At 38.0% G+C, this 21,910-nt stretch overlaps 1 protein-coding gene across 3 annotated transcripts in view; it reads left to right on the top strand.

The window, feature by feature from the left end:
- Nucleotides 1–21,910, top strand: part of LOC119255682 (disks large homolog 2) — an 811,058-nt gene that overhangs the window by 173,512 nt on the left and 615,636 nt on the right. For all 3 annotated transcript variants that reach the window (XM_054699571.1, XM_054699570.1, XM_054699569.1), the window contains exon 4: nucleotides 16,998–17,122. In XM_054699571.1, coding sequence (XP_054555546.1) covers nucleotides 16,998–17,122 — 125 coding nt within the window. The remainder of the gene's footprint in view (nucleotides 1–16,997; nucleotides 17,123–21,910) is intronic.

Genomic DNA, 21,910 nt, shown 5'->3' with positions numbered 1-21,910 from the left:
TTTTGTAGACTGAGCAAAGAAGTGTAAATATTTTCCAAAAGTTCAGGAAATTCATGTGTTTGTTTTTTTGTAAGACAATTAACATCATAAAAGAAGAGAAATATGGGTCTTGGTCTCAAAATGCTCTGATAAAAATAACATGTTCAGAGTTTTATGAAATAAACTGGGTCAATAAAAGATAATATTTATGCTGAAGTGTGTGATATAAACTTTTCCACTCCAGCACAGGCATACCCTTGGCATAATTTTTTCAAATCGGTATTCCAGAAAGTTTTCATAATCTGTTGGAATTGGCAGAAGACATAAAAACCTCTAGCCACCCTGATCTATATCATTGCAAAATAAAGTCTATATAATCTCATTGAAAGTGATTAGTTTTAACCCGAAAGATCCCTTAGTTCCTCTTTATTCATTCTAAATCCACCCATCCTGTCATCTCACTCTCTTGATTGTTGGGACATCTGTGTTATGCACAAGGTAATAACAAACATGAACCAGAGACAATTTCTGACCTCATGCTCTTGAAGTTCAGGCTAAAAGATAAAGCAAACACAGATATACTCAAAATACAAGGTATGAAATGGAAAAAGTATGAAATTGTCTAAGGGGTAATGTAAAACCAGCCACTCTGGAGCTTTAGAAGAGGGAGCAGTTGATTCAATTATGAGGATTAGGGTGGTGAGAAATCAAGTGACATTTCCCAGAGCAATTATCAATTTATTTGGGACCCAAGTAAGCAGCATTAAAATATAAGGAAAAAGAAAGTGCTTTAGACTTACCATATACATGTATGTACATTTAAAGTATGGTGGGTGGTGGAGACGATTAGGTGGAACCTTGGTGGAAGACAGTGGTGGGAAATAAAGACTGAAAAGTAAAGTTTAGTCTTGTCCCAAAGTGTCATCAATTTTTTTAAAGATTTATTTATTTATGCATACAAGAACTGGGGTACAGGACAGAGGTGCTGGCGGTAAGAGGATCGTCGGAGATAGAATGGGGAGCAGAACAGGTGGATTGACTGAAATACACTGCTGAGGGGAGCAGAGGGCGAGACAGGTGAGGTCTGCTGCGCCATGTGGGTCAACTCCCTGGCTGGTCAAGTATTGAACTCATGCTGCAGAGGCTGGGATAGTTTCATAATGCTGTGACTGAACCCCTTGCACCACCAGGGAGGCCCCAGATGTCATTAATTTTATGCTAAATAAATTGGACTTTATTTTGTACACATTAATGGAGCCCAGGAAAGTTGCTTTTTTTCCCTTTGATATTCATGTGCAACTTAACATATACTGACATTTAATGCCATGATAGACTGGGTAAGGTAGAGACATGACTTTTATTGAATACCTTTGTATGTGTCAAACAATATTGGATGCTTTTACACGTGAAAACATCATTCTTTCCAACAGTCTAACAATCATTATTTTAAAATGAGGAAACTAAGATCTAGAGGTTAAGGACTAATGATAGCTCAAGGTCACACACTTAATAAGTCAGAAATCAAACTCAGGTCTAACAGATTCAAAACTTGTTGTCTTTCACTGCATTAGTGTCTCATGATTCATCAAGTCACTCATTTCATAAACACACTTACCTCAAATGCTTATTTATGTGCCTGGTGCTGCTCTAGGAACTGAGAATCCATTGTAATGGTGAGCATGACAGAGGGGCCCTAGCTTCTAGAGTTTATACTCTAGTGAGACAGTCAGACAATAAATAAATAAGGAAAGTAAATTCAGATGGTAATAAATGATATGAAGAAAATCATAGGGTGATAAGATGAGAATGTGGGGTGTGGAGTACATTCTTTGTGGTTAAGGTTCTTGGTGGCTGAGAGAGGCTCCTTTGAGGTGGAAACACTTGAACCAACTTCTGAAGAGCAAGGATGTGAAAATCATGGGAAATCATGGTGGCAGGTATAAAAGCACCCACACAGCCCCAAAGTCAGAAATGAACTTGAAGTGTTGGAGGACATTAAAAGTGGATGTGATGGCAAGGGCCTAGTGAGGGAATACAGAGGTGAGAGATACAATGTCTAGTGAAGATACTGCAAGAGGAAGTCAAAGAACACCTGTTTACTAACTGGGTAATATTTTGCCTGGTATTCAGAAAACTTTCACATATGCCTCCAAAGAGTCACTGCAGAGATTAAAGAAGATAATTATGCCTTGTAAATACTCTTTATGTTCTTGTAATGATACACCTTATTTTCTTGTCAGTATCTTGATTTTCCTTAAGGAGGGAATTGTAAGGTCTGACATAGTGCCTGATACATAGAAAACTCAATGATAGCAGCTACTATCATTCTTCTTTCCCAGGACCCTAGTTTTTTTTTTTTTTTTAATTCTACTTCATTAACACCATCATATTTCTCAAATTTAAAAGGATCTAAAAAGAACTCTTAATGTATGTCTCCCAACCTGGTTTACCATGTTGTCTCTCTCCTACATGGCCTTGCTTCCCAGCTATGCATCATCTTTGCTTCTTCTCTTTCCCTCACACTTTCCAAACATCAGTAAGTCCTGTCAATTCTATCTCCTAATCATGTCTCCAGTCTTGCCATCTCCACTGCTACCAGCCTAGTTCATAACCATCAATTTCTGACATGGATTGCTAAAGTTGTCTCCCTGTTTTCTCCTTTGAAGCTCTCCAACATGGTTTGAAACAGTAACAAGTGGAAACTTATGCAAAGTCAGATCATACTCCTCCTGTTTTGAATGGTCATGACCCAAAACCTCGCGGTATCCTACTAGACCGCTGGACCACAGGTCCCCTGCCACTCTCTCTAACCTTCTCTCTCCCTTCCTTTCACTATTCCTCCAGAGCTATTCAGGTCTCATTGTAGTTCCCTAAACAAATCAAACTCTTCCTTTTAGGACTCGACATATCTGTCCCTCTCTTTGTAACTCAATTCTTTTTTTTTTTTTAAGATTTTATTTATTTGTTTGTTTATTTGTTTATTTGGCCTAGACTATCTGGGGTGTAGCCTAGAGGTACAGGGGTTTAGAGCATTCACCAGAGACAGAGTGGGGAGCAGAACAAGAGGATTGACTGAAATACCCAGCTGAGGGAGCAGCAGGCGAGACAAATGAGGTCTACTGAGCTATGTGTGGGTCAGCTCCCAGGTCGGAATTGAACTCAGGTTAAAGTGGTGATAGTGCTGTGACTTAATCCCTAGGCCACAAGGGATGCCCCATTTGTAATTTTTTTAACTGACATACAACCTATCTTACATCCTATTCCTCTTCTCATCTCTAATCAAGGTCTTTTCTTACTTTCACTTAATATTTGTTCTTCAAGTTTTATCTTTTTTTTTTCTTTCCTCTTCCAAGGAAACTTCCATATCAGCCACAAAATGCCAACTGGATCATGTTAATACAGCCTGTTAACTTGACCTTTACAATATTCACATGACTCTCAGTGAGTGATGCACCCCCCCCCCAATCCATCCCCTGGTCCACACAAATCTGTACATTGACTCTTTAGTATCTCACTGTTTTCACCCACTTCTGTTTTCCCAGTCTATGACCATTCTCTTTGTTTCTCTTTCTTTCATATCCTTTCTGCATTATATTACTTATCCCTTTGAAAGACAAGCCCATTTGTTTTCAACTTTTCATGTGTGACAACCAAATCTGCTTTTGTTGTCAAAGATTACTAAGCATTTTGGGAGAAGCTACGTAATGATACTGACAACGTTCCACCTCAGTGCTGCTCAACAATCCCCTCCTGAGCCACCATGTCTCCTTTGCCTCATAGTTGTGATTCTAGTCCTTTGCTAGCTTAAGTCTTCTAATTTATTGCAGACTTTCCCTCAGATATTCTGACATCAACTTTATAAAGACTGTCATCAGTCAATTTCCTTCCCCTCTAGCTAAAAATGATGCTACACTCACTCCATCTTCATTGCTAGGAACTTGGTGGTTCTTACTCAGAAAGCTTACCCTCTTCTTACCCAAAGCTGAGTTATGCTATCTTGAAGGGAACTTTCACTTGTTCATTTTTTAAATAACTTTTACAAGAATACAGTGCATGCATTCTCTAGAATAAATATATATATATATGTTTTATAAGTATATAGGTATTTATAAAGAAAAATAAAGATCAATTTGCTCAAAATGAAAAAGAAAAAAGATCTATAATAAATGGATGAAATACAATTTTTCTATGCATCTGTATTGCAAAGTTAAACCAAAGTTTAAAACATATTATGCTACTTTAAACATGTAAAGATATGTTCATCTAATAATGCCATTGCAGCCCTTGGCATTGCTGTACCACATGTATTTACCCAGCACCTTTGGTAGAACTCACAGAAGTCTGGCCTTAGGGGTTTGTCTCCGTGTCCTGTCCTCTCTGTACCCTTTTCTACCTCCAAGGATTTCTGCCCTTGGTCCCACAAACATGCTTGAGTCCCTTTCCTGACAACCTCTAAATATTTCTTCTATTCTACCTCCTTTTTATCAAATGTTATCATATATCTCCCCTAGGGACAAAACTCCCTCAGAAAAGCAGTAATATACTTTTATTTTATCAGCTTTTCATTTCTGATGAGTAATGCAGCCTTTTATTTCCGTCTGTTTGTTGTAACTGCATCCTCTCTACTTTCCTTCTTCCCCATAAAACACTATCCTAAAAATAGTTATCAGTCCCCATATGCAGATATCCTGATGGCTCCTCTCTTGACCAGTTTCCAGAAAAATACAAGTGAAAAGGACAAACTGTGGGACATACTAAATTCCACTCGAAGAAAGTTGTAATTAAATAAGAACAGGCACCTCATATTCCTGGGCTCAGAACTTGAGTCAAAGATATATTGATTATTAGATAGAATGTTAAAAGAAAGAAAGAAGATTTGAAGGGAGAAATTGCAAGTACCACAGTTAGAAATGTCTGCATTACCATCAGGGCCATTCACCTTTTGATATTGAGTATGTTATAGATGGTGGATGTGAAAAGACTGAACACCTTTCAATAGAAAATGTTAACACAAAAAGATATATTTTTATTCTCTGTGTCATTCCAGATTTACTGCCTAAAACAAAATTGCTTCCAGGATAATTTTGAGATTATTTACTAACTAGTGGACCTTTCTATCAAGTGACATTTTTTCTTCTGACACAGGGCCTAAAAAGTTCTTATTTTATATGCTATTATATGTTTTAATCTTTGTAAGTATCTTTATTCTACCTACTTATAGTGTCCACTATTTTATTATACCTCTTGATTAAACGTCAAGTTGTACATTGGCAATTTTCAATTGAGGTATGTGTCAGAAATTCATAGATTAGAGGCTGAGATACAGTTATATATTTCAAAGCAACATACATATTATTTTGTAGCATAAATCATATTAAAAATTTATAAAAACACCTTTTCTGGAGCAGATGCACAGATGATTTAGTTGTGTATTGATAATTCTTGGCAGGCAGTGAAATGAACATATAGATTCTCCCGTTATGAAAGAAATTTATTAGAGAATATATAAAATTTCAACATCTGTACAATCAGGATATAAGTGTTAAAATATTGTTTGAGTCTCCCTTTATTTAGCTTTTATTTACTCAGCAATTTTCTTTTTTTTAAATTTATTTATTTATATAAGCACTGGGTACAGTCAGAAGTGCAGGAGGGTGAGAGAATTCACCATAACCAGAGTGGGGAGCAGAACAGGCAGAAAGACAAAATACACTGCTGAGGGGAGCAGCGGGCACAGCAGGAGAGGTCTGCATGCCATGTGGGACTCTCACTGGTGGCTGGGGATTGAACCAGCATTGCAGAGGCTGCGGGCAGCCTCGCAGCCTAGCACGCAAACACTGCACCACCAGGGGAGGACCTCAGCAATTTTCAATGCTGCCTACTTACTCACCCCTATCCACACACTAAGTATTTCTAGCTAAATTATCTTTACCAAGAGAAATAGCAGGCAATAAAAGTATAGGTTAAAATCCTTTAAAAATATTTGCTAGATGAGTAAATAAAGACATGACTGAAGGAATACATTTTCTGACTTCTATTCACCTTATTACCTTCATGCTCATAAGGATTCTTTTAACAATACTATTCATCAGGGATCTCCTTGGTGGTACAACGGGTTAAGCACAGCATAGTGGAGCTATATGCAGCCACTGCAGCACGAGTTCGATCCCTGGCTGGCCAGGAAGCTGCCCACATGGCACAGCAGACCTCTCCTGTCTTGCCCACTATTCCCCTCAACGGTGTATTTCAGTCAGTCTGCCTGTTCTGCTCCCCACTCTGTCTCTGGTGAATCCTCTCACCCCTCCACACCTCTGGCCTATACCCCAGTTCTTATATGCATAAATAAATAAATCTTAAAAAAAACCAATACTGTTTATCGAACCAAAGAGATGAACTGACATTGATTGATCGTCACCCATGTGCCTACATCTATGCTTAGCACTCTATTAGTATAGAAGTCATTTGTTTTCATCTTCTTAATAATTCTATGAAGTAGGTATCATTGCCTCCAATAATGATGAGGAAAATACTCATACTTAAGAAAATAATCCAATGTCAAATGATCCATTAGTGTTTAACTGTCCCTGCCTATCACAAAATTTTTGATTATCTTCATAATACTAATAGAGATGGTTTAGATCTTTTCCACATAGTTTTTTTTTAAAAGGTTTATTATTGGGCCTCCCCAGTTGCACAGCAGGTTGAGCGCTGCGCTGTGGAGCTGTCCGCAGCCTTGCAGCATGGGTTCAATTCCTGGCCGGGCAGGGAGAAACCCACATGGTGCAGCAGACCTCTCCTGTCTCGCCCGCTGCTCCCCTCAGCAGTATCTTTGATCCATCTGCATGTTCTGCTCCCAGCTCTGTCTCTTGTGAATTCTCTCACCCTCCTGTGTCTCTGACTATATCCCAGTTCTTGTGTAAATAAATAAATCTTTTTTTTAAAAAAAAGGTTTATTATTACTATCATTTTAATGATTTTTCAGCCATCACATTTCTTTTAACCCAGAAAAAGCAATGTGATATAATGGGGAACAAATGATGTTTGGAGCCTAAAAAGAAATCTGATGTGACTCTGAAATCCACTATCTACTTGCTTTTCTCATTAGATTAATACTCTTGGCTTCAGAGTTTTTCATTTGCTTGTTTGCTTTTTGCTTTTGTATACAGAATGGAAAAATATTACCTACTGGCAGGAGACTATAAGAAATATAGGTCAGTGTTTAGCATAGAAAAAAATGCAATTAATGTTATTTCCCTTGAGAACATTTTATTATTTTTTTCAGAATTTATAACTTATAAAAAGAGTCTCTGTAGGGTAAGGTAAAAAATCAGGCTTTTCTGCCCTCCCGCCAGCGGGATGGATGAGGGAACCCTGTGGTCCTGAGTGCATGCCTGATGGCGGCACCTGAAGTGGGTACACCTGCGCTAAGACTGTGCTTTTTAAGGGCGGCGTCACGGGGACGCCAGTAGAAGCAGCAGAAGACGAGAGAGAAACCGAAAGAGAAGAAGCCCGAAGCAGAAGCAGAAGCAGAGAATGCCAGAGAGCCCAGATAGAGTGAAGATTTGCTGGGGTTGGGAGGACTGCCTGCCACGTACCTGCTGAACCCCAATAAAAGACCTGCCAAAACCACTGAAGACTCTGACTGCTCCTTTACCAGTCTGCATAGGATCAGAAAACCTGCACTGTGTCCTGTCCTGCCCCTACAGTCTCCCTCTGTAAGAGGCAGGAAGACCACAGTGCAGGTTTTCTGATCCCATGCAGACCGGGTAAAGGAGGAATCGGAGTCCTCAGTGGTTTTGCAGGTTTTTTTATTGGGATTACCAGGCATATGGCAGGCAGGGGTGCTGGGGGGCTGGGAGGCCTGCCAGCCTTCACTCTATGTGGGCTCTCCGGCCTTCTCTGCTTCTCTCCCAGCTTCTGTTCGTTCTTGGCTTCTGCTGCTTCACGGCTTCTTCTGGCATCCCTGTGACGCCGCCCTTAAAAGCACAGTCTTAGCGCAGGTGTACCCACTTCAGGTACTCGCCATCAGGCATGCATTCAGGATCACAGGGTTCCCTCATCTATCCTGATGGCAGGAGGGCAGAAAAGCCTGATACCTTTTACCTTACCCTATAGCCTCCCTCTTAGATGACTTGAATTATTACTTCAGCTATTAAGTAGTAATTAATAATTTTCTTTCAGAAGCCAGTTTTCTTTCAATATTATCAATGGTTTTCATACTATAGTATTAAAATTTCATATATTTCCCCTCACATTTGTATAATAAAATTTTCCATTGACATTAAATATCACTGCAATTTTAGTGGTCCCAAAATATTCCCATATTCAGATAGACTTAATCATTTCTCTGTTGTTTGGATATTGGTATCCAGTTGTGAATACTCTGACAAAGCTGCAGATACATATCCCTGATTATTTCTTTAGTATAAATTACTAGAATTGAATTACCAGATTAAAAGGAATTCTAAAATAGAAATAACTTTTAAAAAGAAATTCATTGTCAATAGATCATTACATAAAAGCAACTGATTATGATATTGCTACTTTTTATTATAATCCTCTTTTGAGGGTAATTTTCATTTGGAGAATAAACTTAATGAAAGAGGAGTTTTTCTGGGAACATGGTGTTTCTAATATTTGTAAACACCAATTAAATGGTAACATGACTTTCTTTTTTTACGGATTATTTTTCTGAGAGCAGGCATAGTATCGGTCGTGAAATAGGAGGTGTTACTTGGCTAGCTATTGACTTGTGCTCCTGGGACAACAGCAAATGCGGGGGATCAGGAAACTGGAGAAAGAAAGGTCCATGCCAGCCACATGCATCGGGCACAGAATCTGCCCAGCTGCAAGGGAACAGCAGCCCACCCAGAACGCTGTACAGGAACTGCCTTCACCAGCATGGCACCAAGTGGTTTCCACTGAGTCGGTCAAGTATCAACACTTGGTTAATTAGTCACAATTTTCAGAATCTAAGGGTGTCAGCCAGGGGTCTGCCTGCTCACATGGAAAGCTTGCTGCTCAGAGGAGAAAGGTTTGGGGTCTGCTCTTGCAGCTGGCTGCTTGTGGGTTGATTGTCAGGGTACTGAAGTGATTTAGCCTAGGAGGGAGCAGCAGGCAGCAATTTCACTGCCCCTTTTTATCTGTTCCTCTCTCCACTGATTACTGCTGGCTGGTAGCAAAGACCTGAAAGGGAAGGCTGAGAGAGAACAATAAGGGGAGAGAGGAAAACGCTTTAAATGATTTCCTTAGCTGAATTCAGATGAACCTCTTTTAAAGAACCCTGGTGACTGGCCAGGCCCAGCTGACAGACTGGTTTTAATTGAAACTCAGAAGCTTTTAGGAATCCATGTGACTGGAAACAGTTTCAGTGATACTCTCTCTCTGCCTCTTTTCATTGTGGATTTCATAATCCATTCATTCTCCTCAGAGTGAATTTGGGGGCAGGAGAAAGTTTGGCAAATGCCAAAGCAACCATATTCTCCCCATCGCATTCAATTCTAAATACAATGGTGAAATATTGCTAAACTTCCATCAAATTCAAAGACATTGATTCACAGGACAAGTTTTAAAAATCTAATAGTGATCTACTTCTTTCTAAAAGCTCCTATACAGTTCCTTTTTCCCTGTTGGCAAGAGTAGTTTTTCTACAAATTGGACAGAGACCCAGAAGAATATCTTAAAAATCCAGTTTATTTATTTATTTATTTTAATAGAGGCATGTTTTTATTTATTTATTTGTTTGTTTGTTTTTGTTTATACATGCACTGGGTACAGTCAGAAGCGCGGGAGGGTGAGAGAATTCACCAGAGCCAGAGCAGGGAGCAGAGCAGGCAGAAGGACCAAAGTACACTGCTAAGGGGAGCAGCGGGCGGCAGGAGAGGTCTGCGCGCCATGTGGGACCCTCCTCCAGTGGGAGAGAGAAGCCGGGGATCGAACCGGTGCCGCAGAGGTCGCGGGCAGCTTCGCAACCCAACGCTCAACCGCTGCACCACCGGGGAGGTCCTTAAAAATCCAGTTTAACCTCTCAATACATGCTTGAGTCTGTCATGGCTAGTGACTAGTCAGCTACCCATTGAATCATGGCCCCTGGCCCGCTTTCCAAACCAGTGTGCCCCCAATTTAGACAACCCTGTCTTTCGTTCATCTTTTAGCTGAACCTCAATTTGATTTCTTATCTTTCCATTTTTTTTTATTTTTTTTTTTTTTTGATTTTTATTTTTTTTATTTTTTTTTTTAAATATTAAATTTTATTTTTATATTCCCCCATACAATTGCAAACGCCCCATTCTGACCCCAATCCTTCCCCTCCCAACCCCCCACCCCCAAAAAGGTGTCTCTGGTTCATAGTTTTTTTGTTGATTTTGATTTTCACTTTCTTATATTCATTTTCCTGGTCCCTTATTTAAGTTTTCTAGATTCCTGCTATGAGTGAGACCATCCGGTATTTTTCTTTTTCTTTTTGGCTTATTTCGCTGAGCATGATCCCTTCCAGTGCCATCCATGTTGCTGCAAATTGCATGTGTTTATCTTTTTTGAATGCTGAGTAATATTCCATGGTATATATGTACCACATCTTCTTGATCCAGTCATCTATTTTTGGGCATTTGGGTTGTTTCCAAAGCTTAGCTATTGTAAACAGTGCTGCTATAAACATAGGAGTGCAGGTGCTCTTTGGAATTGATGTTTCTGTGTCCTTTGGGTAAATACCTAGGAGTGGAATTGCTGGATCATATGGAAGCTCTATGTTTAGTAGGTCCAGAAATCTCCACACAGCTCTCCATAGTGGTTGGACCAGTTTGCACTCCCACCAACAGTGCACAAGAGTTCCTTTTTCTCCACATCCTCGCCAACATTTGTTGTTGCTAGTTTTTTTAATATGTGCCATTCTCACTGGTGTGAGATGGTATCTCATGGTAGTTTTGATTTGCATTTCCCTGATGACAAGTGATGTTGAACATTTTTTCATATGTCTGTTGGCCATTTGCATTTCCTCTTCAGAGAAGTTTCTTTTTAGCTCTTCTGCCCATTTTTTGACTGGATTATTTTCTTTGTTGTTGCTGAGTCTCATCAGCTCTTTGCAGATTTTTGTGATCAGTCCTTTATCATTAGTGTTGGGTGCAAAAATGTTCTCCCAGTTGGTGGGGTTTCTCTTTGTTTTTGTTATTGTCTCTTTTGCTGTGCAGAAGCTCTTTAATTTGATGTAGTCCCAGCTGTTTATCTTTCTCTTCACTATCACTGCTTTGGGTGATGTGTCTGTAAAGATGTCTTTGATGTGCAAATCCCGTAGTGTTTCGCCTATATTTCCTTCTATGTATTTTATGGTTTCAGGTCTTATGTCTAGTTCTTTAATCCATTTTGAGTTGATTTTTGTGTATGGTGTGAGGTAGTGGTCAAGCTTCATTCTTTTGCATGTAGCGACCCAGTTTTCCCAGCACCATTTATTGAACAAACTTTCTTTGCTCCAATGCATAGTCTTTGCTCCTTTGTCAAAGATTAGTTGACCATAAATCTGTGGGTTTATTTCTGGATTTTCTATTCGATTCCATTGGTCTGTATGTCTGTTCTTGTTCCAATACCATGCAGTTTTGATGATTATGGCTTTGTAGTATAGTTTGAAGTCTGGGAGTGTGATGCCTCCATTTCCTTCTTTTTTTTTCAGTAGAGCTTTGGCTATTCGGGGTTTTTGGTGATTCCATATGAATTTCATCAATAATTGTTCTATTTCTTTGAAGAATGCCATTGAGATTTTGATTGGAATAGCATTGAATCTGTATATTGCTTTTGGTAGGATGGCCATTTTAATAATGTTTATTCTTCCAATCCATGAGCAGGGGATGTCTTTCCATTTCTTTGTGTCTTCTTCTATTTCTTTTAACAGTGTTTTATAGTTTTCTTTGTATAGGTCCTTTACCTCTTTTGTTAGATTTATTCCCAAATATTTGATTTTTTTTGTTTCGATAATAAAAGGGGTGGTTTTTTTGATTTCTTCTTCTTCAGATTTATTGTTTGTGTATAGGAAGGCCACTGACTTTTAGTGTTGATTTTGTATCCTGCCACTTTACTGAATTGATTGATGAGTTGAATTAGTTTTTCTGTGGAGATTTTGGGGTTCTCTATGTATATTATCATATCATCTGCAAATAGTGATAGTTTGACTTCTTCTTTTCCTATTTGGATTCCTTGGATGTCTTTCTCTTGTCTTATTGCTCTGGCTAGGACTTCCAGTATTATATTGAAAAGCAGTGGTGAGAGTGGACATCCTTGTCTTGTTCCAGATCTTAATGGAATTGCTTTCAGCTTTTCACCATTGAGAATGATACTGGCTGTTGGCTTGTCATAGATGGCCTTTATGATGTTGAGGTATGTTCCTTGTATCCCAAGAATTTCAAGGGCTTTTATCATGAATGGGTGTTGCACTTTGTCGAAAGCTTTCTCAGCATCTATTGATATTATCATATGGTTTTTATATTTCTTTTTGTTGATGTGTTGGATAACGTTGATTGATTTTCGGATGTTAAACCATCCTTGTGCCCCTGGAATGAATCCAACTTGGTCGTGGTGAATTATCTTATGGATACATTGTTGGATTCTGATAGCTAAAATTTTATTGAGGATCCACCCAGAACAAAATGGCTTCGACATTACATTTCTTAACAAATTCTGAACTTCTAATGTGTCTATTTTGAGACTTCACTTTAGAGTTTGAATATCTGTTCATTCATTCATAAAACATTTATTGAATAATATTATATGTCAGACCAGATCACAGATCACAATAAACACTTACCTTCTACTAGCTCAATTTATTTATTTATTTGTTTTTTAATTTATACAAGCACTGGGTATAGTCAGAAGTGCGGGAAGGTGAGAGAATTCACCAGAGCCAGAGCGGGAAACTGAACAGGCAGAATGAGGAAGTACATTGCTGAGGGGGGCAGCGGGCGCAGCAGGAGAGGTCTGTCCACCATGTGGGACCTTCACCTGGTGGCCGGGGATCGAACCGGCGCTGCAGAGGCTACGGGCAGCTTCGCAGCCCAGCGCTCAACCGCTGCGCCACCAGGGGAGGCCCTCTACTAGCTTAATTTAATGGAACACTGGCCAGATAGGTATGAAGAATACGTATAGGTCTATAACACAGTGCATCACATAGAGAAGCATAGAAATCTACAAAAACTGAGATGAATGATTTATGCAGGGAAGAGGATTTGATGTGATTGTTAATATCTTTTGGAGCGTATGCCATCTAAGTCCTATCTTAAAAATATGGGAAGAACTGGACCTCCGTGTTGGCCTAAGGGTTAATTCTTTGCAGTATAAACTCCATGGCCTGAGTTTGATCCTTGCCCAGGGAACTGACCCACATATGGCACAGTAGACCTCTCCTGTCTTGCTCACTGCTCCCCTCAGTAGTATATTTCAGTAAATTGGCTTGTTCTGCTCCCCACTCCTTCTCTGGTGAATCCTCTAACCCCCCACTCCTCTGGCCTACATCCCAGTTCTTCTACACAAAGATCAATTTAAAAAAGATCAAATTTTAATTTTTTTTTAAAAAAATGGGAAGAACTGAGCCAGTCAAGTGGGAGATGGAAGCTTTCAGGCAGTGAAAACAGCATGAGTAAATGACAAAAGATGAATGATGATGTTGATTAGTGCATGAAAGAGCCAGAAGTTCCATCAGTGTTCTGGGGCCTAACATGTAAAAGTAGAAGTAAAAGAGAAAAGATAAGCGCTATATCATGAATATCTTGCTCAAATGACAAAATTGTGAATGTCCTCTCCACCCTCATCAATATTGTCAACAGAAGGCACTTGAGTATCTCCGAACCTCTGCTTGCCTCCTTGCATCATCTTTAGTCAAAATACTCATCGGGCCTCCCAGGTGGCACAGTGGTTAAGTGCTGGGCTAAGAAGCTACCCGCAGCCTCTGCAGCACTGGTTCGATCCCCGGCCACCGGGCGAGGGTCCCACATGGAGCGCAGACCTCTCCTGCCCCCTGCTGCTCCCCTGCTCCCCTCAGCAGTGTATTTCGTTCCTTCTGCCTGTTCTACTCCTTGCTCTGGCTCTGGTGAATTCTCTCACCCTCCCCCGCTTCTGACTGTACCCAGTGCTTGTATAAATAGATAAATAAATAAATAAATCTTAAAAAAAAATGTTAAAAAACAAAAAACAAAATACTGATTCCTTAGGTGCCCAATCTAGCCAGTAAGGCCAGTCTGCTCCAACTGATAATTTTGGAGTTAAACTCAAAAGTACACTGAAGATACTCATCTACACAATCTTTTCCTTCAAAGTCCTCTGAATCTTAGTGGAAAATACCTCATTTAAGTCACCTAGTTACTGATGTTTAAATGATAATGTAGCTGAAGTTTTAGGATGAAAATGTATTGATGACCAGATGCCAGAAAATAACTGCCTTTTCGGCTTAGCCTTGATTTGCTTGAAGGCAGAGTTATAAGGTCTTATCCTTGTAGCCTTAGTTTGGGGTCACTCACATAGGAGATACTCATCCAATATTGATCGGGTCATTGGTGTTAGTAGGTATTTAAAGCCAAAACCGATGGATGTCTGGATCAAGAAGATGTAGTACATATACACCATAGAATATTACTCAGCATTCAAAAAAGATAAACACATGCAATTTGCAGCAACATGCATGGTGCTGGAAAGGATCATGCTCAGTGAAATAAGCCAGTAAGAAAAAGAAAAATACCGGATGGTCTCACTCATAGCAGGAATTTAGAAAACCTACATAAGGGACCAGGAGAAAGAATAACTATAAGAAAGTAAAAATCAAAATCGACAAACAACTATGAGCCAGAGACACTCTATGGCGGGTGGGGGGCGGGGAAAGGAGGGTTTGGGGTCAAAATAAGGGGGTCGTAATTGTATGGGGAATATAAAAATAAAATTTAAAAAAATGAGCAATTATGTAAATATATATATAAATAAAAATTAATTAAAAAAATAAAGTAGATACCTTGGATTAAAAAAAATAATAATAAAGCCAAAACCAAATGCACATACATTCTGCTCTGAAGAACCGCGTGATACCCACTCATCTCATCCAATTCTGCTCTCTTTCTTTGTTCCAGCCGTATTGTCTGTTTTGTGGGCCTGATGTACCCTTCCTTACATCAGAAATTTTATATAGGCTCTTTCCTCTGCCTGAAATATTCTATCTTCCTCTCCAATTTCCACCCTGTTCCCCTTCAAAGTAACTAACTGCTATTCACATAGGTAAAGTCCCTGCGTTTGCTCCTCCTGTTTGCCACTGTTGGATTTTGCCCTTGTCCTCATATGCCTCATAAAGTAGCATACACACTGTTGTAATTCCAGGGGTTAGTCCAGGGCAGGCAAAGTACTGGGGTTTAATAAATACTAAATTAGGGGCCTCCCTGGTGGCACAAGGGTTAAGTCTCAGTGCCATGGAGCTGTCCGCAGCCAGGGAGTTGACCACATGGTGCAGCAGACACCTCCAGTCTCGCCTGCTGCTCCCCACGACAGTGTATTTCAGTGGATCTATCTGTTCTGTTTCTCGCTCTGTCTCTGGTGAATCCTCTCAATCCCCCACAACTCTGGCCTTCTCCCCAGCTCTTGTATGCATAGATGAATAAATCTTAAAAAAATTATAATTTAATAAATACTAAATGAAGGTGCTTAGTACCTTCCCTGTTCAGTGGATGTTAGAATTCTTCAAAGAAACAACAAAATTATAGAGATGTCAGAAGTATAAAAGCATGGAATTTTAGTTGCTGTGGCTGAATTATTAATTTCAACCTTTCAACATAAATGTACAATTGTGAAAACAGCCCTGTGAAATTCAGAATTGATTAATTCAATCAATAAATCTGCTAAACATTACATTTGCAGTGATATAATGTTAAGTTATAGCTGAGTTTATCTTGACATGAAATTTTCTGACTAATTGAGAGGCCTAATTTCTGGATTAACTATGAAATTCTTCGTCCTCATCTCTTTTTACACAAGAGCAAAACTTAGTAAGTGATTATAAATTTAGTAAGCATATTGAGAAACTAGGTATCCAGTTACAGGAGACATGCTGGTACATGACCTTGAGAACACATTATTTAGTTATTTAAAATGAATAATTACAAATATTACCTAATTTTATGCAAATTGCTTAAAATATGTGAATTAGAAAAAAAGGAAAACATGGTATAGAAAAATTGCAACCATGGTGATGGAGCTAAAAAGAAAAAATATTAAAATAAAATTGTTAAGTGAGACAGTGTGACTTTTGGAGATACGTTTGATTATGTGTTACATACAAATTTTAGAAGGGTGTACAGAGATTAGATGTCAATGAGTATAACCTACAGAAGTATGAAAACTGCTGGAATATAAACTACTCAATTTACATGATTCAAGCAATATCTTTCTCTTGTCTATATGTTCTTCAAATCAAAGTCTTTTTATTGCTGAAAAGTATATCACAATTATTATGCCTCTAGAATGGGGCCCTGTCTTCTAATGTCAAATTTCCTTGTTATAATATAGGAACATTTATTTGACAGATAAACTATATAAGAACAATAATACTGGAAATAAAAAAAAATGAAAATACCCAAATGTCATGATTCTGTCAACCAATATTTTCATATGATTTCTTTCACTCACTCCCCATTTTTTTCTTCTGTATTTTTTTTTGTAATTGAGACTAACGAATTTTGCATTGTTTCATGTTACACAATTATAAGCTTTTTTTCCTGCTTCATAATCACTTTAATTGCTGCATCGAAAAATAATTTATAACAAAAATATAAGGCCCTTTGAAATTGTGAAAGTATAAGACCCCTTGAATTCCTGTAATGCAGGGAAAGATGTGAGTGTTTTTCTTGACCTTTCTTTGTCTGCTGACAGTGTACTTTACATTTTGCATATAAGGCTGTTATCACCTGATTTCCATTTAGTAGTAAGATGATAACACAGAGTACAAGGGGAGCTGGGTTTAGATGACAACTACATCATTTAATGTCTACTTATTGTTTCTGCAGGGCAATTCTGGCCTGGGATTCAGTATTGCTGGAGGGACAGATAATCCTCACATTGGAGATGACCCTGGCATATTTATTACGAAAATTATACCAGGAGGTGCTGCAGCAGAGGATGGCAGACTCAGGTAAAGATCTGAAACATTAGAATTATTTGGAAAGTAAATCTGCCACATCAGTGAGACAGGTTTGTAACCCTTTGGAGAATAGTAATTGTTCAAAAGTTTTGTACTTGAAAAAGTAGGCTGTCAAAACAAGTTTTCTGCATGCCTTCACAAATCTCTTATTACTTACTGAATTTCAGCCAGTATTTAATTTGTGTTTATTGACAGCTACCATATTCCTCATTGGGTCATGTGCTATGGGAGGGATACAGTGATGTCTTTTGCTCCATGCAGCTTTCAAGTTTGGTGCACAGAAGAATAATGTGACTTCCCCTAACTTCATAGATCTGAACAAGAATACAGAAGGTATTCCCTCAACAAAGAGGGAAAGTATCTGGGTTCCTATACAAGGTGATGGTGAGTGTGTTCATTGGGCCAGATATAGCTCAGGAGAGAGTAGCTGCTTGAGCCAGCACCCCACTGTGGGGAACTAAAGATTATTTGGGGGAAATAAGAGTCTTCCACTAGAAGCAATTAATATATAAAATAAAATTCTCTCATAGATCAAAGCATAGCTGAAAGGCACAGTGGTTTAGAAAAATTAGAAGATATTTTCCTAGGAAGAAAAACATGACCTAATGTTATATTATCATCCCTATTAGATTGTAAATCTTCTCACACCAAATGTTATACATGGAATTCACTAAAAAGATTCTTGCTGAATGGTGAGTGAATGAATGAATGAATAGACAAAAGGAGAGGATAAAAGAGGATGGAATCATGAGTAGGGGAGGGAGAAGAGCACATTCCTGTGGATATGAATGACTGGAACTTGATTATGACTTAAGTGGCAGAAATGTAAGCCCATAGCCCTTCATCAATCTGCTATTTTATCAAGCATAACTAAGCTAATTTACTAATACACTAATCCGCATGCCAAACTTCACTGTTTTTCTTATAAAGCAGACAAGGACACTTTTTCCTGACCAATTGTTTTCATCAGTGACTACTTTTGGCAGCTATATCTTTGCACCTTATAGAGGAAAATCCCCCCTTTTTCTCCAGGTTCATCTGCATCTCCTAGCAACAAGAAATTAGTGACATTCACAAGCTTTTTGACAATAGAATTTTTTAAAGCTGGATTGACTAAATTAAATCTGAATGAGGAAGTATCTACACTGCAGAATGAATGATTTGCTATAGATGTTTTATAATTCTATGCAGGGACTGGGTTTGCTAATTTTATTCCCAGGACTAGTTCCATTTTAAAAGTTTAGAAATAGATTTGATAAAAGATATTTCAGATATTGCTGAGCAATAGTTGTCATTTTGCACCACTCTATCTAAAAGTATGGTTATTTCTCTTTTGTAGTCAAATTCTGGTTCTAACCTTTGCAAGTTTTATATGTGAACCCAGCAATAAAGACTGACAAGTGTTATCTCTGAGAGTGCCACCATTGCTCACATGCTAGCATTTTATTTTATTTTATTTTATGAAAGATTTATTTATTTTTATACAAGAACTGGGGTACAGGTCAGAGTCACAGGAGGGTGAGAGGATTCACCAGAGACAGAGCGGGGAGCAGAAAAGGCAGACATACTGAAAGCACTGCTGAGGGGAGCAGCAGGTAAGACAGGAGAAGTCTGCCACACAATGTGGGTATCTCCCTGGCTGGCTGGGAATCAAACCCCTGCTGCAGAGGCTGTGGATAGCTTCATAGCTCTGTGCTCAATCCGCTGCGCCACCGGGGAGGCTCCATGCTAGCATTTTAAAAGGAAGTTCTTGCTGAAGTCTCATTCAACAAGAAGTATCATTCAACTCTCATTCAACTCTTCACTCTCTGTGTTTATCTTGGATTGCTTGGGCAACCAAATTAGCATCAGACAGATTAGTAGGATGAAAGAACACATCTAATTAGCATACATATGGATTATCTACCTGAATGTAGATTAAAAACTTATGGGCAAAAATGAGAGTATATCTCCCAGATAAAGAATTGGATAGCGACCTGGAACTTAAGAGGAGAAAAACTCACATGATGAAGAGAGGATGTCTCTTCCGAGGAAAAACCACTTGACTTGTAATTAGATGTTTTCCCTACCATGTAGATAGGTTTTGTAGATAGAAAGTTATTGCTGATAAAATTTCTAATTTTAGGTAATACCCTCATTTTTCATTCTTCTAGATAGTTAAGTTTCTCATGAAAGTGCTAGGCCTCAATTGACGCTATTTTATTTATTTTTTAATTTTTTTAAATTTATTTTTACATCATTGTTCATTTTTAAATAATATTTCTCCCCACCCCTCAGGTGTGGTCACCATAGAGTTTCCTTCTCCAAGGCACCCGTGCACCATCACCTCAGTCCCCTGTGCTCCTCCCTCCCTCCCTCTGATCCCTCTCCCTCCTCCTGCCCTTCAGGATGTCTCTGGTTTATAATTGTCCATTTTTGCTTTGTTGGTTTTGTACTGTTGTTATTTTTTACACTGATGTCTTATTTGGTTCCCCTATATTCCTGCTATAAGTGAAACCATCCAATATTTTTCTTTTTTCCTTCTGACCTTATTTTAAACTAATCCTCATGCCCAGTACCCATCTTAGGGAGGCCAGGATTTCATAAATAGATACACATTCATATAGACAGACATGTGAACAGAGATTTCGGTACACATACACACAATCTTCTCTATGCTTTCAACAGTCATATTAAGTAGATGATGTTAATATGGCCATAATAAAATGGACTCAGGAATATAAGACTTAAAGACTTTAAGAAATCATCAAGACATCTGTGACTACACTAAAAAAAAATTCTTAGTATCGCATAGTTAACTCTCATTTGATAGTACAATCCCCTGTGAGCTCTAACAGCAACAACAAAATCCCAAAGTTTAAGTTTTCAAATTATAAAGGGAATACACATACTTCCCCAAATCACATGGAACATTCTCATTAATAGATCATATTGCAGGGCACAAACCATATCTCAAAAGTAGATGAAATTAGAAATATATCAAATATCTTTTTTTCTGATTAAAATGGTAAAAAGCTAGAAATCAACCACAAAAAGAAAACTGGAAAAACCCAAGCATATAGACATACACAAAATACTTTTGGATAATTTCTGGGTCAGTGAAGAAACCAAGCTAGCAATAAAACATTACCAGGAGACAAACAAAATAGAAGAGACAAATTTCCAGACCTATTATTTGCACTAAAAGTGGTATAACGAAGGAGTACAGAGCAATACCAGCCCACATCTGTAAACAAGAAAAATCTCAATTAAGCAACCTAACTTTACATCTGAGGGAACTAGAAAAAGAAGAACAAGTGAAGGCAAAAGTTAGTAAAAAGTGGAAATAATAAAAATTAGAGAAGAAATAAATTAAATAGAAACAAAAAAGACCATACAAAATATCAATGAAACCAAAAGCTGGTACTTTGATAGGAGAAATAAAATCAACAACCTTTAGCTAGGTTCACTGAGAGAAAAAAAAAACACAGAAATTAAAAGAATCAGAAATGAAAGAGTCATGATTACAGTAGAAATAAGAGAAGTAGAAAGCATCATAAGAAGCTGCTATGAACATCTTTATGCAAATAAACTAGATGACATAGTAGAAATGGACTGTTTTCTTTTTTTTTTTTTTTATAAGAATGATAGCACCTTCTAAAATGGGACCAGAATGGAATAGACAGCTTGTGCAGACCAATCACACATACAGAAATCAAGAGAACAATCAAAAATCCATGAACAAAATTTTAGCACTGGCTTATTTCAACAATGATACCTACTTCAAATATTTAATACTTATACTTTCTCTAAACTTGAGAAAAGCATGTAAACACATTTCACCAGGCCAGTATTATGGATTCAAAAACTAAACCAGGGCAGCACAAAAATAGGAAACCATAATCTGAAATCTCTGAATATAGGTACAAAACTCTTCAGCAAATCTTGGCATATTGAATAGAGCAATATATTGCTCTATTTGCAACAACCAAGTTTAATTTAATCTAGGAATAGAAGTTTGATTCAACATACACAAATCCATCAGTCATTCAGCACATCAATAACAACAAAAAAAATTGCATCATCATTTCAATAGATGCAAAAAAAATTTAACAATTTTCATCAAGCTTCATACCAATGATGAAAAACTGAAAATGATTCCCCTAAGATCAGAAATAAGCAAAGGTATCTGCTATCACCACTACTATTCAACATAGTGTTGGAAGTCCTGTCACAGCAGTTAGGTAAGAAAATAACATAAAATGAATCCAAATAAATGAATATATATGATTAGAAGATCCAAGAGACTCTACCAAAAATATATTAGGAATAATAACAGTGAAATGTCAGGAAACAAAATCAATAAACCAAAATCTGTTGTATTTCTATATACAAACTGTGAATTAGAAGAAAGAGAATTTAAGAAAACAATTTCATTTACAATGACACCAGAAAGGATGTGCTATCTGGGAGTAAACTTAACAAAGGAATGAATGATCTGTTTACTGAAAACAATGAAATACTACCAAAGGACATTAAAGAAGACATGAATAAATGGAAAGATATCCTATTTTCATAGACTAGAAGAATAAACATCATGGATATAGGCATATTATCTTAACAATTTAGAGATTTTATGTAATACCTATCAAAATTTCAACTTTTATTTATTTATTTATTTATTTATTTTGTGGGACCCTCACCAGCAGCCAGGGAATGAACCAGTGCTGCAGAGGCTGCGGGCAGCCTCGCAGCCCTGTGCTCAACCGCTGCACCAAAAGGGGAGGCCCAATTCCAATG

The sequence above is a fragment of the Talpa occidentalis genome, unplaced genomic scaffold (genome assembly GCF_014898055.3).
Source record: "Talpa occidentalis isolate TD23 unplaced genomic scaffold, MPIMG_talOcc4v2.1 talOcc4.3, whole genome shotgun sequence".
In the NCBI taxonomy this organism is placed as follows: Eukaryota; Metazoa; Chordata; class Mammalia; order Eulipotyphla; family Talpidae; genus Talpa; species Talpa occidentalis.
This window is presented reverse-complemented; position numbering and strand designations above follow the sequence as displayed.